The sequence below is a fragment of the Carcharodon carcharias genome, chromosome 20, assembly GCF_017639515.1.
Source record: "Carcharodon carcharias isolate sCarCar2 chromosome 20, sCarCar2.pri, whole genome shotgun sequence".
In the NCBI taxonomy this organism is placed as follows: domain Eukaryota; kingdom Metazoa; phylum Chordata; class Chondrichthyes; order Lamniformes; family Lamnidae; genus Carcharodon; species Carcharodon carcharias.
In genome coordinates, this window is record NC_054486.1 from 12,828,006 (window position 1) to 12,842,578 (window position 14,573).

General features: G+C 40.8%; 1 protein-coding gene across 8 annotated transcripts in view; it reads right to left on the reverse strand.

Annotated features, from left to right (window-relative positions):
* gphnb (gephyrin b) overlaps positions 1 to 14,573 on the reverse strand; it is a 432,935-nt gene that overhangs the window by 66,734 nt on the left and 351,628 nt on the right. For all 8 annotated transcript variants that reach the window (XM_041214790.1, XM_041214785.1, XM_041214786.1 and 5 more), the window contains one exon: positions 9,979 to 10,116. In XM_041214790.1, the coding sequence (XP_041070724.1) occupies positions 9,979 to 10,116 (138 nt within the window). The remainder of the gene's footprint in view (positions 1 to 9,978; positions 10,117 to 14,573) is intronic.

A 14,573-nucleotide genomic window follows, 5' to 3' on the forward strand; every position in this document is an offset into this window, starting at 1 on the left:
AGCCTCCTTGTATCATCCGATAACTATTATGCCATTGTGTACGAGTTCGACGAACATGCAGATTGTTACTAACCACTAATCTGAGTGGTAGAACCTGTCCATTAAATAATCAAGGTGTTTCAAATAAGTAAACCATTTTGTCTAATTTAAAATGTTTGCCATGAGTGCGTAGTTCAACAGAAGAAAAGACAAAAATCCAGAGCCTTTTATTTTAATTTCAATGACGAATCCAAGGAAGAAACTGCACCACGAGGTGAGGCTGATGAAACGGAGACACAATTTCCTGTATACTCCTTAAAAGAAAAGGAGCAATATGAAATTGTGGCCTCTATTCAAATAGAACACCTTAAATGTGAATCTGAATTGGACACTGGAGCTGGGGCAGCTATTTTATCATCAAAAGTATAAGGAGATCTGGAAAATGCCTCTACAAAATAACATACTGAAATGTTACTCCGGACAACTGTTGCCAGTCCTTGGAAAATAAAGGTCCAAGTAATATATGAAGATCAGACCACTTGTCTGTAATAGTAATTTAGGGAAAAAGTCGCTGAAGTCCCTCATTGATGGGCTGAGATTGGCTTGGTAGCCTGAAATTAAACTGGGCCAGTATTAAAATCATCAAAGGCTTGTGGACACCCTCATGGAAGAGTACAAGCACTTATTCAGTCTGAAACTCGTGCACCTTAATGCGAAGTTAGGGACAAGCCAAAATATGTGAAGCATAGATTCTTACGCTATGCTCTAAAGAAAAGGACTTTTGCAGAGTGAGACAGCATGCAGCACAGGGGCATTATCGAGAAAACAGACCACAGTGAGTAGGCAAGTCCAACTGTGCCAGTGGGAAACCCTGTGCAGAATGGTTCAGATCAGCATCAAAGAAAGCCCTGGTGAGTTGGCTAAGAAAGCAATGAGCAGGTTTGGAAGGACCAAAGTAATTCTGTGCTGTTGCAGGAAGTGGAGGCATAACTCTTCTACTTTTTTTTTCTTTATTCTTTCATGGGATGTGGACCAGCATTTGTTGCCCATCCCTAATTGTCCTTGAACTGAGTGGCTTGCTAGGCCATTTCAGGGGGCAGTTAAGAGTCAACCACATTGCTGTGTGGGTCTGAAGTTATATGCAGGCCAGACCAGGTAAGGACGGCAGATTTCCTTCCCTCAAGGACATTAGTGAACCAAGTGGCTTTTAAACAACAATCGATATGTTGTTTCACCATTACTGAGACACACTTTCAGTTCCAGATTTTTTAAGTGAATTTAAATTCAATGGCTGCTATAGTGGGATTTGAACCCATGTCCTCAGAGTATTAGCCTGGGCCTCTGGATTACGGGCTCAGTGACTTTATTGCTACACCACCATCTCTCCCCACATTTATGTTATTTCAGGTCCACCAGGTACATTTCTGACAGCAGAGTTGAGAAGAGATTTTCAGCTTGATAACTACATTTCCATGAAAAAGCAGGCACTTTTAGCTTTGATGTTAAAGATGTTCTACTTAATGTTGGTATTATATTCCATTTTTTATGATCATTTGAAGAAATATGTCTGAATATAGCAACTCACTTAATTTGCACTCACGACTTGCAAATGGTCATTTCTCTCAGTAACAATCCAGAGGGTTTTAGTCACTAACTTTACAGCCAACTAACGGAGAGACAAGGGTTAACTATGTTGAAGCCTCCTTCCCTTCCAATATTCCCAAACAACCTCGAGTGTCTCAGCAGGCCTAGCAGCATCTGTGGAGAGAGAAACAGAATTAAGGTTTCGAGTCTGTCTGACTCTTCTTCAGAGCTCTGAAGAAGTGTCATACGGACTTGAAACGTTAACTCTTATTCTCTCTCCACAGATGCTGTTAGACCTGCTGAGTTTTTCCAGCATTTTCTGTTTTTGTTTCAGATTTCCGGCATCCGCAGTATTTTGCTTTTATCTTAGTGCTTTAACCTCGAGTGTCTTATATTTTGTGTATGACCAATACATGTTGCAGTGCAGGTCTGCAGGACGGCCCTCAGTGTCCACTGTTCTCACGCTGAGCATTCACAAGTTCAGATCACGCTGTTTTAAAAGACTAGCAGTGGATTCGCAGTCCCAATTATCACATTCATTTCTGTAACGATCTTGTGGCCCATATTGCAAGCATTGAAGCATTCAATCCTAACCTGTGAGAAAATATGAATGCGAGGACCCGAGCAATAAAAGGTTGTTCATGCTGAAAAAAAAAACCTCAGTGAACAAAATCCTAACTGTTCCCTTCATCAGATGAGTTATAATTGAATACACTTGTGACCCCCAAAAAAAAGATTTTTGTCTTGGTAGGTATAAAGATGTATATTTTCTTTGGAAAAGCTTTTCAACTAAAAATGGAGGCTTTTCCTTCCTTAAGTTTTAAATGATGGATTGGAGGTGGCCCTTCAATGGGGGTTGGGGATTCTTTTGATCAATAATTGATGAAGATAAAGATATTCTTTGATTCATGAGTGAAGGATGGGGGGGTGGGGGGGGGGGGGGGGGGGGGGGGGGGCGGAAGTTTGATAAAAATGCAAATAAATACTGCAAGATGTCAGCAACTGAGAAAGGGCAAAATTGGTACTATTACTTTGATATGGGATTTAATGAAACTTAACAGGCAATCCTATCTTCAAAGGGCAGTCACGGCAGCTCTACGGTTCCTCTTTATGTGAGTGAGTACATCAGAAAGCCTGCGTACATTACATAACTTCCCATGAAGGTGATCTCATAGAACTGCAAGTCATTGTCAGTTTGGAGCTTATTGAACTATTTATAACTGGACTGCGGAGGACTTAAACTTCTAAGAGAAAAGCAATCAGAGCAGCCAATTCTTCAATTGTCCGGATACAGGATTGGGGTAGTGAAAATCTAATGGGCAGAGTAAGGAAAAGAAGTTCTGAAGTGTGTTCATGTTTCCAACTGGTTGAAGCATTGCTGGATCTGGTTCTGGGGAACCAGGTGGGTCAAGTGGAGCAAGTGTCGGTAGGGGAGCATTTAGGGACCAGAGATTATAGTATCACGAGGTTCAGATTAGCTATGGAAAAGCAATCTAGACTAAAAATACTTAATTGGACGAGAGCCAACCTCAGCACGTCAAGGACAGATCTGATCCAGGCAAATTGGAATCGAGATGGGCAGGCAGAAGTATATCAAGCAATGGGCGCCCTTTAAAGAGGAGATGGTTTGGCATCAATCTATGTACATTCCCCCGAAGAGAAAAGGTAGGGCAACCAGAACCAGAGTTCCCTGGATCATGAGAGAGAATAAGAAGAAGCTAATAAAGCAGACATGACAGATGCCAGGTTGATCATATAGGTGAGAACCAGGCTGAATGTAGAAAGTTCAGAGATAACTGAACCAACGTGATGAGTTTGTTGATGAGGTAACAGAGGGTTGATGAGGTTCACCTGGACTGCCAAAAGGCTTTTGATAATGTGCCACATAACAGGCTTTTTAGCAAACTTGAAGCCAATGGAATAATGGGCATAGTGGCAGCATGGATACAAAGTTGGCTTTTTTTAATTCTTTCATGGAATATGGGCGTTGTTGGCAAGGCCAGCATTTGTTGCCCATTCATAATTGCCCTTGAACTGAGTGGCTTGTTAGACTTTTTCAGAGGGCAGTTGAGAGTCAACCATATTACTGTGGATTGGGAGTCACATGTAGGCCAGACCAGATAAGGATGACAGACTTCCTTCCTTAAAGGACATTAGTGAACCAGATGGGTTTTTATGATAATCAGTGATAGTTTCAAGGCCACCATTACTGAGACTTAAATTCAATTCATAAAATCTAAAATTGAAAGCAAGTTCCACCAGGTGCTGTGGTGGGATCTGAACCCATGTTCCTAGAGCTTTGGCCTGAGCCTCTGGATTACTGGCTCAGTGACATTATGCCACCATGACCCCAGTGTGTGGCTGAGTGACAGGAACCAGTAGTGTTGATTGGTTGTTTTTTGGATTGGAAGAAGGTGTACAGTGGGGTTCCTCGGGGGTTAGTACCTGGACCACTGCTTTTTGTGATATATTAGTGACTTGGATTTGGATATCTTTGAAAATTTGCAGGTGACAAAACTTAGAATTATAGTGAACTGTGAGGAGAATAGTGATAAGACTTCAAAAGGACCTGGACAAGCTGATGGATTGGAGGATGCTTGATGGATGAAATTCAATGGAAATAGGAAGCACAAGGAGATCTGGTGGCATATTTGCATAACTCATCGAAAGTGACAGGTCAGATTGAGGAAGTGGTTAAAAAGGCATATGGGATCTTGGGTTTTATAAATGGAGACACAGAATACAAAAGCAAGGAAATCCTTACACAACATTAGTTCGGCCTCAGCTGGAATAGTGTGTCCAATTCTGGGCGCCACATTTTAAGAGCTTCAAGGCCTTAGAGAAGATGTACAAAAGATTTACAAGGATAGTTCTTGTGATGGAGTTTGCAATTACAAGGATAGATAGGAGAAACTGGGGTTGTTATTTTTAGAGCAGGGAAAGTTGAGAGGGGATTGTATGGAGGTGTTCAAAATCATGAAGGTTCTGGACAGGGTGGATGGAAAGAAACTGTTCCCATGAACAAAAGGGTCCAGAACCAGAGGACGCCAATTTAGCCAAATGCATCATGAGGAAAATCTTTTTGACATAGCAAGTAGTTAGGATTTGGAGTGCACTGCCTAAAAGGGTAGTCAAGGCAGATTCAATCAAGGCTTTCAAAAAGGAATAAGTTCATGAAGGGAAAAAAAACAAAGGACTATTCAGAAAGGACAGGGGAGTGGAACTGGGTTGCTCTTGCAGGGAATTGGCATGGATTGACAGGGGCTAAATGGCTTCTTTCTGTGGTTGTAAACATTCTGTAACTCTATGATTCTATAGCTGGTTCTGTGGACTTTAAACAACGTATATCTAACAATGTTACTGTGAGCTTATATATTGTCAAGTTTTGGTTTAGGTTTAAATTTAAATCAACAATGCAGCGATTTATCATGTAACGACTGGATCTTAAGAATATCAGAGCAAGTAATAGAATCCAATGGAAATTCCAGTCCAGTGTTATTGTAAAACAAAGAACAATTGTATTTAAGAACATGAAGCCCAACAGTTGCTCTCTGAAAGAGAATGGCTACAAAAATCTTGAACTGTAGCAATCAAGCTTTTGTTGAACAGAGATAATTTGATTTGTTTAGATCATTTTTAAAAAAATACGTGATATATAGCACATTGCTTTAATTAAAAAGTCAGCACGAAATTCTGTTAAAATTACCTTTTTATGTTGCCCTTTTTAATATTCTATAGGACTAATGAAGAATAACCTTCCTGACATTTTAATACATTTGTTCCAAAAATATTTTAAAAACAATCAACGCATTAATGTAGCCTATTAATTCTGCAGATGTATTAAAAATGTGTTAATCTCTGTGATTTATACAACCACTATGTGGTGAAATAATATAATTTTTGTTATCAATACAGAAGTACCTGGCAACATAGCTATTTAGTTGACATCTCACCAGAACTTCGTTGTTGTCAAAACAAAAGGGTTTCCCCACTAAATGGTTTTGATGTCAGTTAAATGGCAAATTGGACCAAAGCCTCAAGAAATCTCAAGAATCAATATGAGCTCTGAATAATAAAACATTTCTTTTTCATCTTTGTAACAAAGTGGAAGCGCACAGACTCATAGGTCACCTTATCAGAAGCCATTAATTACTAAATGATGAATATTGCCTATCTTCATGGGCCAGTTAGTGCTCAAAAACAATAAGACAATGATTAGTAAAATGATTAATGTACTTCTTACAGCAGCATGTATGAATAGCTCAAAAGCTTTTGAGACCGTCAGTGATTTGTTTTGCAATAAAATTATTTAAATTAAGGACCGAATGAGCTAAGCAATGAGGGCAGCCTTTTTATGCCATGAGAAGCTACAGGGTTTGAAACTAATCCTTATATTTTCCTACCGGTGATATGCCAAGTATTGTTATCGATCGTTATATTCAAGTGTTACTCAATGGCAATTTTCTCCTTAAACTTTCTCCAGTGACTGGACACCAGATGGGACTGCCATAATTTCAGATTTGCACCAGTGGGACCACGAGGTTATCAAGGATGGTGCCCACTGATTTTCTTTCTGTATCTGTGTTCTTCACCAAAGGCTCACTACCCCACAGTGATCATAGCTGAGGTTAAAACCATAATGCAGTAAGCTTCTATTTACAGTAATCCATCAACTCTTTGCCTTTAAGCTTACAAACTCAAGCCAACACTCAGTGTAGTCCAAAATCAACTGACATTTTTCTTTAACATTTCAAATACAGCAACTGATTCTTTTTCTTTCATTGCTCCCTGAAGATTTATCCTCAAGTAAATGGCTAAAATAGCAAAGGATGACACACTATGGCTTCAAGTGTGTACTATCTACAACTGTACTGCCCAAATATTTTCCAACTGTGACCCCATTTTAATGCTTTTAAGTTGACGTGACCCCATTATGAGAGCGGTGGAGGGGGGGCGGGGGGGAGTGAGGAGGGTTGCTGAGAGTTGTGAGAGCGGGAGATCTGTCTAACTTGCTTTGCTGTCAGATTGATTGCAAGTGATGTGACCCTAGTCCTGTAAAGGCTTCATGTGATGCACTGTGCTGCTGTTCAAACTCTGAGAAATCAGATGCATTGCTAAAACAATTCTGCCTCTCCTGACTGTGCTAACTTGGACATGAGCCTCCTATCCCTCACACGGTGACCCCTATCAGCAGTCTAGCTACAGTTGAACTGCTTTCAGCAGGGGCATTCACATGATCAAAATTTGCCTGTCATGTGCGAGGGTTGGTCTAAAGCAGCAGTGTTAAAATCATTTCTGGTCCAGTAGTACAGTAAGTTTTCTATACTAACTGAGCTACGGAGTGGATATTTTTGACAAAGGATGGTACCTCAGAGCATGCACGCTGTCTTGCTCCACATATAAGTGCATAATAAATCAAATGCGGTAGGGGTGCCTGAAACAGAAACATCGCCACCTCCCTCCCAGTCCCCGACCCTGCCGTTTGTCGCATCCCTTCCTGACCCTTGGGTCGATGTCGCCTCCCTCCCGCTCCCCAATCCTGTCGCATCCCTCCCCGATCCTGGACAGCTGGTGCAGACATGATGGGCTGAGTGGCCTCCTTCTGCACCGTAATGATTCTGTAATTGTGTGATCTGGGCAGACTTATGCTAAGTGCACAACTGCAGTTTTATTAATCCCTTGTCATGTTCACGTTCATCTGCTTTTGTTTGAATTCCTTTATATAACGCCTGAGGAAACAATGGACTTGCTGCTAGTCATCTCATAAACTGAGAAGCACATAGCTGTTTTTTCTTTTAGCCTATTCTGAAGTTTGTTGCCCAGTGCCAATTGTGACTGTTACATCAGGCTCCTCGGAAACCTGACAAAGGACAGGTCAACTGAGCAACAAAAATTCCCGAGGGATTTTTACTGATCCTGTGGCAAAACTGGAGACTCAGTTCCACACTTCTGGCAACGAGACAGCAAAGAACAAAGAACCTTTATCTGCGGTAGGGGAGGAAACTAGTGTAATGGCTTAAGACCCATGATTTATTTAATGCAGGTTTAGAGCATGCAGAACCATATATGTGCAATATCATGTACAGGCTTGACATATGGTTATCCCAGAGTGATGGAAGTAGATTATACTCCTATACTACACGCAGAATGCAGATTGAAGAATATTTAATGCACAGAGAATCTCTATTTAGTCTTTATTTTCATTCTTCATTTGGAGTCATTAGTTGATGACATTGCAATTAAAATAATGGTCAATTTTCGTCATCCTTGTCCATAGGAACTGAAGTAGGTCATTCATCTCAAGTCTGTTCTGCCTTTCAATTTGACCACTGACTTCAATATAACAATAAAAAAAGATTGGGTGCAGGGCACTAGTGACTTTCCTTTAGCTGCTCAGTTCTTTGTCAGATTCCCGAAGAATACCGTAGCAGCAAGTCCATTGTTTCCTAGGCTGTTAGATTAAGTAATTCAGACAAAAACAAATGAACATAAACATAACGAGGGATCAATAAAACTGCAATTGCGCGCTCAGCAATAATTAGTTTTAGTCTTTCCTTTACATATTGGCAGCAGGTGCAGTAACATGCCAGAATTGAGGACTTAGCAAATATAACCTAAGTTGTCATCTTTTCCTATATAGGGTAGAGAGGACAAATTAGAACTAAGCCACTCATTGGATGAATGCTCATTGACATTACTGAAACAGAATTACAAAGTAGTCAGACGTGAAAGCTGTGGTTTATGTATTTTGCACCGAAAACATGAAATAAAATCAGAACAAATATAAATTAGTTCTCATTTTCAAAAATGCCATAATGTTTTACACTTGTCACTGATTTCTGGCTTTTAGCAAAGGACACAGGTTCAATGAACCAAGTTGAATATGACCTTGCGTTCACCTACAAATCCCTTACCACCTCTGGTGCCCAAGCAAATGAAGTGAATTAGGGTTGAGACAAAAGACTAAATGATACCAGGGGATTTTCTGGATTAAAATAATGATTGGGGAAAAAAAAAATCAACATGTTAGAGACATTTTTGTGGGGGAGGGGGGCGGTGGTGGACCAATGGCTCAAAGGTGTTCAACACATTTGGAGAACTTGCAGGATAAGATTGAAGACCTGGTAAACTACATAGTTAACATTGGAGGGACACGGAACCATGAAGAAGACAGAGCGTTAGGTAATACTCATCATAAGCGCAAAATAGATATAATCAACTATTTTTCTAGTTGTTGCACATCACATTAACATGAAAGTCACTGACAAGCTGTATTAAGATACCAATTTTATGTCCTCTACACCCCCGTATGCAACAAATATCAGAGTAATTCATAACCTCGAGAAGTACAAACATATGATTCTTACAACTCTTGTTATATTGCAACTTCTTTAAACTTTAATTAAAATTTTGCCAATGGAAATTGTTACTTGGTGTATGGGATCTACTTATTTTTCTTTGCTCACAGTTCATGCTGAATAGTCAAAAATGAGGAACAGATTTTTCTTAGTATGCACCAGCTTATAACGGGTACTATAAAGTAATTGGAATACCCAGTGCGCTTACATGAGGAGTATAAATTCTAGAATGCAGAGAATGATATTTTTTCAAAACAGATCTTATATTGGGTACGACAAATGAGTAGGTTAATCAATAAACATTGCTTCCGACAACCTTACTTCTTTTAACCTACTGCAGGTTAGGATGCCTTTACCAAGACCTGTATTTCAAATAATAAAGGCTGTGAATTATACACATCATTCATTCTACCTGTCTATTGTGCTAAGGCTAAATTAACAAAGGAAAAGTATTTTAATTGTAGGCCTCTTCCTCAGTTGAAGTCACATTGTATATTGGGCACACTATAATCGAAAGGATGGTACAAGGACATAACATAATCGGAACACGTAGTAGAAGCTGAAAGCTCCCCAACAGGTCCTCTTAACTTTTGTGAAGTTACCAACCCACCAGACTCTTACTTGGCTTTTAAGAACCAAAAGAGCTGTTCTTGGTTGCTAAAAGTCATTGAGGGCATGGAAACAGTACAAAGGTTTGAATAATGCATTTGCCAGTGGTGTTACTGAGCAGAAGCATGACTCACTACTCATTAAAATACTGTTGTATTGAAACTCTACAGTAAGATGGCTGAAGTCTAATGCAAGTAGCCACAGGTAACCAAGAGAAGACAGAAGTTTAAGAAGTTCACTTGTATTCGCATTATTCATATCATCAAGCACCTGGGCATCATTTCTGGATTTAAAAAAAAAATTGCAATAAAATAAATTAGATTTAATCTTCTCTCCTCACTCAGCCCTAAAGAAATTACGGTACAAATTTAACTTCAGACAACCGCTCGATAATGAAGCCACTTACAGATCTGAAAGACAAACTGTAATCCACAATTTTCAATCCTACCTCGATAGTTGATTATTTCGGTGCCGAGAACTGGGGTCATCTCCAGCACGGTGATGAAGGCCTTGTCCATCGAGGTTAAAGGGAATGGAGACATGCGGTGCCGTCGTGCTACCTTGCTGATGTCAACTGCACTGTGGCCTAGATGCAGAAAAAATTGGTAGGGTCATTACTTCTGCCGTTTGTGCGTTGATAAATTAAGGCTAGGTACTGAGTGCTGTCGAACAACTGGACCATTCTCCTCAACCACCTCAGAAGCCAAGCCAACAATCAGCAAATTTCATCCTTTGGGATTGTATGGTTTGAAAGTTACGATCAATAAATTCCATATTTGAGAATCTGGTACCTGTACTGGACAATCACAACTTCTTTAAATCCTGTTTACAACATGTTTTTACTTTGGTGATATAGAGGAAGAAAGGAAGAAGGAGGAACTGTGTGCAGTAAGCAAAAATTTCAACAAAAACAAGCTAATTATTTATTATCTTTTGGATCAAAATCTAATGTGATATGAAGAGAGATTTGGAGGGCTCCCCACTGAAGCTATTTTCTATGGCCTCGACAGCTCTACTCATTTAAGTTGAAGGGCAATGCAGCATGTAGGAGGAAGAAAATGATGTTTAAAAAGCAACGGGGAAACTGCTCCCCCTGTGGCTCAGTAAGTAAAGATAACTTATGAATGCATGATACCATGATACGACATGAGCCAACATAAACGAGGAAAGCTTTGGGTTCAACTGCTGACATGTGCAAGTTTACCAGTCTCAGCTGAGGCTGCAGAGGGGAATTATGACTGGCCTCAGCAACCTGGGATGGGTAGCTAAAAGAGAAATATCACGCATGTTGTAAATGACAATCACATGCCTTACCTTGGTGCAGTGATTGTACTGTTTCCTGGAATTAGAAAGTTCTGATTTCAAGCTTCACTACAGGCCTGAGCACATAACCCAGGCTTGGGTGCCACAGCACAGGAACGAGGGAGTGTTAGTGCTACATTGTCAAAGGAACTGTCTTTCAGATGAGGTGCTACTCACAACCAGCAGCAGAAAAAGTGTGAGACCTTGCTGTATGTAAACTGACAGCCATGACTGCCAAGAAAACAACAGTGACTGCATTTTAAGTCCTGAGGATTTGAGAATACAGGCGATTCGGTCCTAGCTTACATACAGCTCACTTGGAGCTGTGTGTCAGGGAGAACATGTTGCTTTTCCTCTTTGTTCTCCACTTTACCTCTGTTGTCCAACTTTTAAAGTTTGATTTGGAGGACTCTCCCCATAACTCAGTCGGTACATACACAATTCCTTGTCCTGATGGATCATACAGACCACAACCTCAAGGTCTGATGTTCCGAATGAGATCAGAAACCAAGATCCCACCTGCCTGTTTAAGTGGATCTATAAGATCCTATGGTATTCTTTGCCGGAGAATTCTCCCAATGTTTATCCCCCAAATAACACAACAAAAGCAGAGAATCTAGTTATTTATCTCATTTTGCTGTTTGTGAGATCTTGCTGGGAGCAAATTAGTTGCTGCATTTGCTTATGTAACAACAGTGACTACAGTTTAAAAGTTGGCTGTGAGGCACCTTGGGAGATGAAACATGCTACATAAATGCACATTTTTTTTCCATTTGTAGAGGGAGCCAGTAGTGAAAGAATACTCCAGTGCTTAGCTGGCAAGAAGGAAAAGCTAAAAAAAAATCATTGCACAGCATCAAATATTCGCCAATCCCTGGTGGGGTTTGCACATGGTTGAATCTTGGAATATCCTTCCTATGATGTTACTCCTATGCTTGAAACGTCCACCAATATTCACTGTCCCAACTAACACATTAGGAACAGTTACTTAGGTGCTGCACTGGAGGGCAATGGAAGCTAAAATAATTATGTCCTTCATGACTCAGTAGCTCCTTGAAAGACTGAGAGAAAATTGGAGGAGAAAAGAACATGAGTGCACTAAACATGAAACTTAATGCAACATTGCGTTTACCCAAATACAGTAATAAAAATAAAGCATGTAGGTAATACCCTCAGATGGGAATTAAACGGATGTAATTTTTTTTTTGTTCTTGGGATATGAACATCGCTGGCAAGGTCAGTGTCTTTTTTAACTCATTCACGGGATGTGGGCGCCACTGACTAGGACAGCATTTATTGCCCATCCATAATTGCTCTTGAAAAGGTGGTGGAGAGCTGCTTTCTTAAACTGCTGCAGTGCATGTAGTGTAGGTACACTCACAGTGCTATTGGGGAGGGAGTTCTAGGATTTTGATCCAGCCACAGTGAAGAAACAGTGATTTATTTCCAAGTCAGAATGGCGAGTGACTTGGAGGGGAACTTCCAGGTGGTGGTGTTCCCATGTATATGCTGCCCTTGTCCTTCTAGGTAGTAGTCATCGTGGGTTTGGAAGGCACCATCTAAAGATCCTTGGTGAGTTCCTGCAGTGCATCTTACAGATGGTACACACTGTGTGCCAGTGGTAGAGGGGGTGGATGTTTGTGGATGGGATGCCAAACAAACAGGCCGCTTTGCCCTGGATGGTGTCAAGCTTCTTGAGTATTGTTGGAGTTTCACTAACCCAGGCAAATGGAGAGTATTCCACCACACTCCTGGCTTGTACCTTGTAGATGGTGGACAGGCTTTGGAGAGTCAGGTGAATTATTTGTCGCAGGATTCCTAGCCTCTGACCTGCTCTTGTAGCCACAGCATTTATATGGCTACAACAAACAAAAAAACAAAAAACAAAAACAAAAAACAAAAAAAAACAAAAAACAAAAACAAAAACAAAAAACAAAAACAGAATTACCTGGAAAAACTCAGCAGGTCTGGCAGCATCGGCGGAGAAGAAAAGAGTTGACATTTCGAGTCCTCATGACCCTTCGACAGTACTAGGCGAATCCCAGCAAGGGGTTATTTCACCCCTTCCTGGGATTCGCCTAGTTTTGTCGAAGGGTCATGAGGACTCGATACGTCAACTCTTTTCTTCTCCGCCGATGCTGCCAGACCTGCTGAGTTTTTCCAGGTAATTCTGTTTTTGATTTATATGGCTAGTCCGGTTCAGTTGATAGTTGATAGTGGGGATTCTGTGATGGTAATACCATTGAGTGTCAAGGGGTGATGGTTAGATTCTCTCTTGTTGGAGATGGTCATTGCCTGGCACTTGTGTGACATGACTGTTTATTGTCCATATCATTTGCCTTTGAGAAGGTAGTGGTGAGTTGCCTTCTTGAACCTCTGCAGTCCATGAGGTGTGGCTATACCCACAGAGCTATGAGGGAGGGAATTCCTGGATTTTGCCCCTGTGACAGTGAAGGAACGCCAATATTGTTCTAAGTCAAGATAGTGTGTGAGCTTACAGAGTCATATACAGCACAGGAAGAGGCTATTTGGCCCATTGAGTCCATGCCAGCTCCTGTTGGAGCAATCAGTCAGACCTGGAGGGAACCTTGCAGGTGATGGTGTTTCTATGTGTCTGCTGCTCTTGCTCTTCCAGGTGGTAGAGATCGTGAGTTTGGAAAGTGCTGTCAAAAGAGCCTTGGCAAATTGTTGCAGTGCATCTTGTAGTAGCAGCAGTGTGTGATGTCTGTGTGTTGGCAACAGAGGGAGTGAATGCTTAAGGTGGTGGATGACGTGGCCATCAAGCGGGCTGCCTAGTCTTGGATGGTATTGAGTTTCTCGAGTAATGTTGCAGCTGCACTCATCCAGGCAAGTGGAGAGTATTCCATCACACTCCTGACTTGTGCCTTGTAAATAGGGGAAAGGTTTTGGGACAGGATTTGGAAAATCAGGAGGTGAATTACTCGCTGCATCACTCCAAGCCTTGGGAGAATGTGTTCTAAATACTCAACTAATTTTCTGCAAAATTCTTGTGTTGTTTTCATGTAACATTCAAATGCACAACCACACTGTTGAGGAGATTGTATGCAGTTACTTTTATTCCGCTTTTCCTTGACTCTCAGAGCTGTCCATCGTGATAATATGGGTGTCCAATCAAGAGAGTGGATATGTATTTTCCAAATGCACAAGCTCATACACTTGCCCAAATTAGCAGGAATAAAAGCACAAATTTCTGGAGTCTCCAAGCCTGCCCTTAACGAATAAACTGCCTGAGTGAAAGCTTGGAACATTTTCAATTGCCAACCAGCCTGGGGCAAGTTAGCTTCCAGTTTTGGTGAATTGAAATTAAATCAAACAAGAGTAATTTAGCAGTTTGTAAACAGCACTATCATGTTCATTCTTCAAACCTTCATCATTTCCCATTTCGTCTGATCCCCACCCCCCCCATGACACGTTAAAATTCCTCTCGGCAGACTAGCCTTTTTTGCTGTACTTCTATGCTTCTAGCTTCAGGGAGCTATTTCTGCTAACTGTAAGTTCAATTATTAAGTCCCAAAACGCTGATCAAGAGGTTAGCTACTTGACATTTTTGTAGCACTGTCTGCAGTAAGTACATAAGGAAAGTCAGACAGGGGAAAAGACATATCGACCCATTGAAGGACATTAATTCTACCATTGGACTCTCTGATTATTTTTTAAATAACTCCAATGTACCTTCACTGCCTTACTTTGTAGATTATTCAGGCATCTATCACGAGTTTA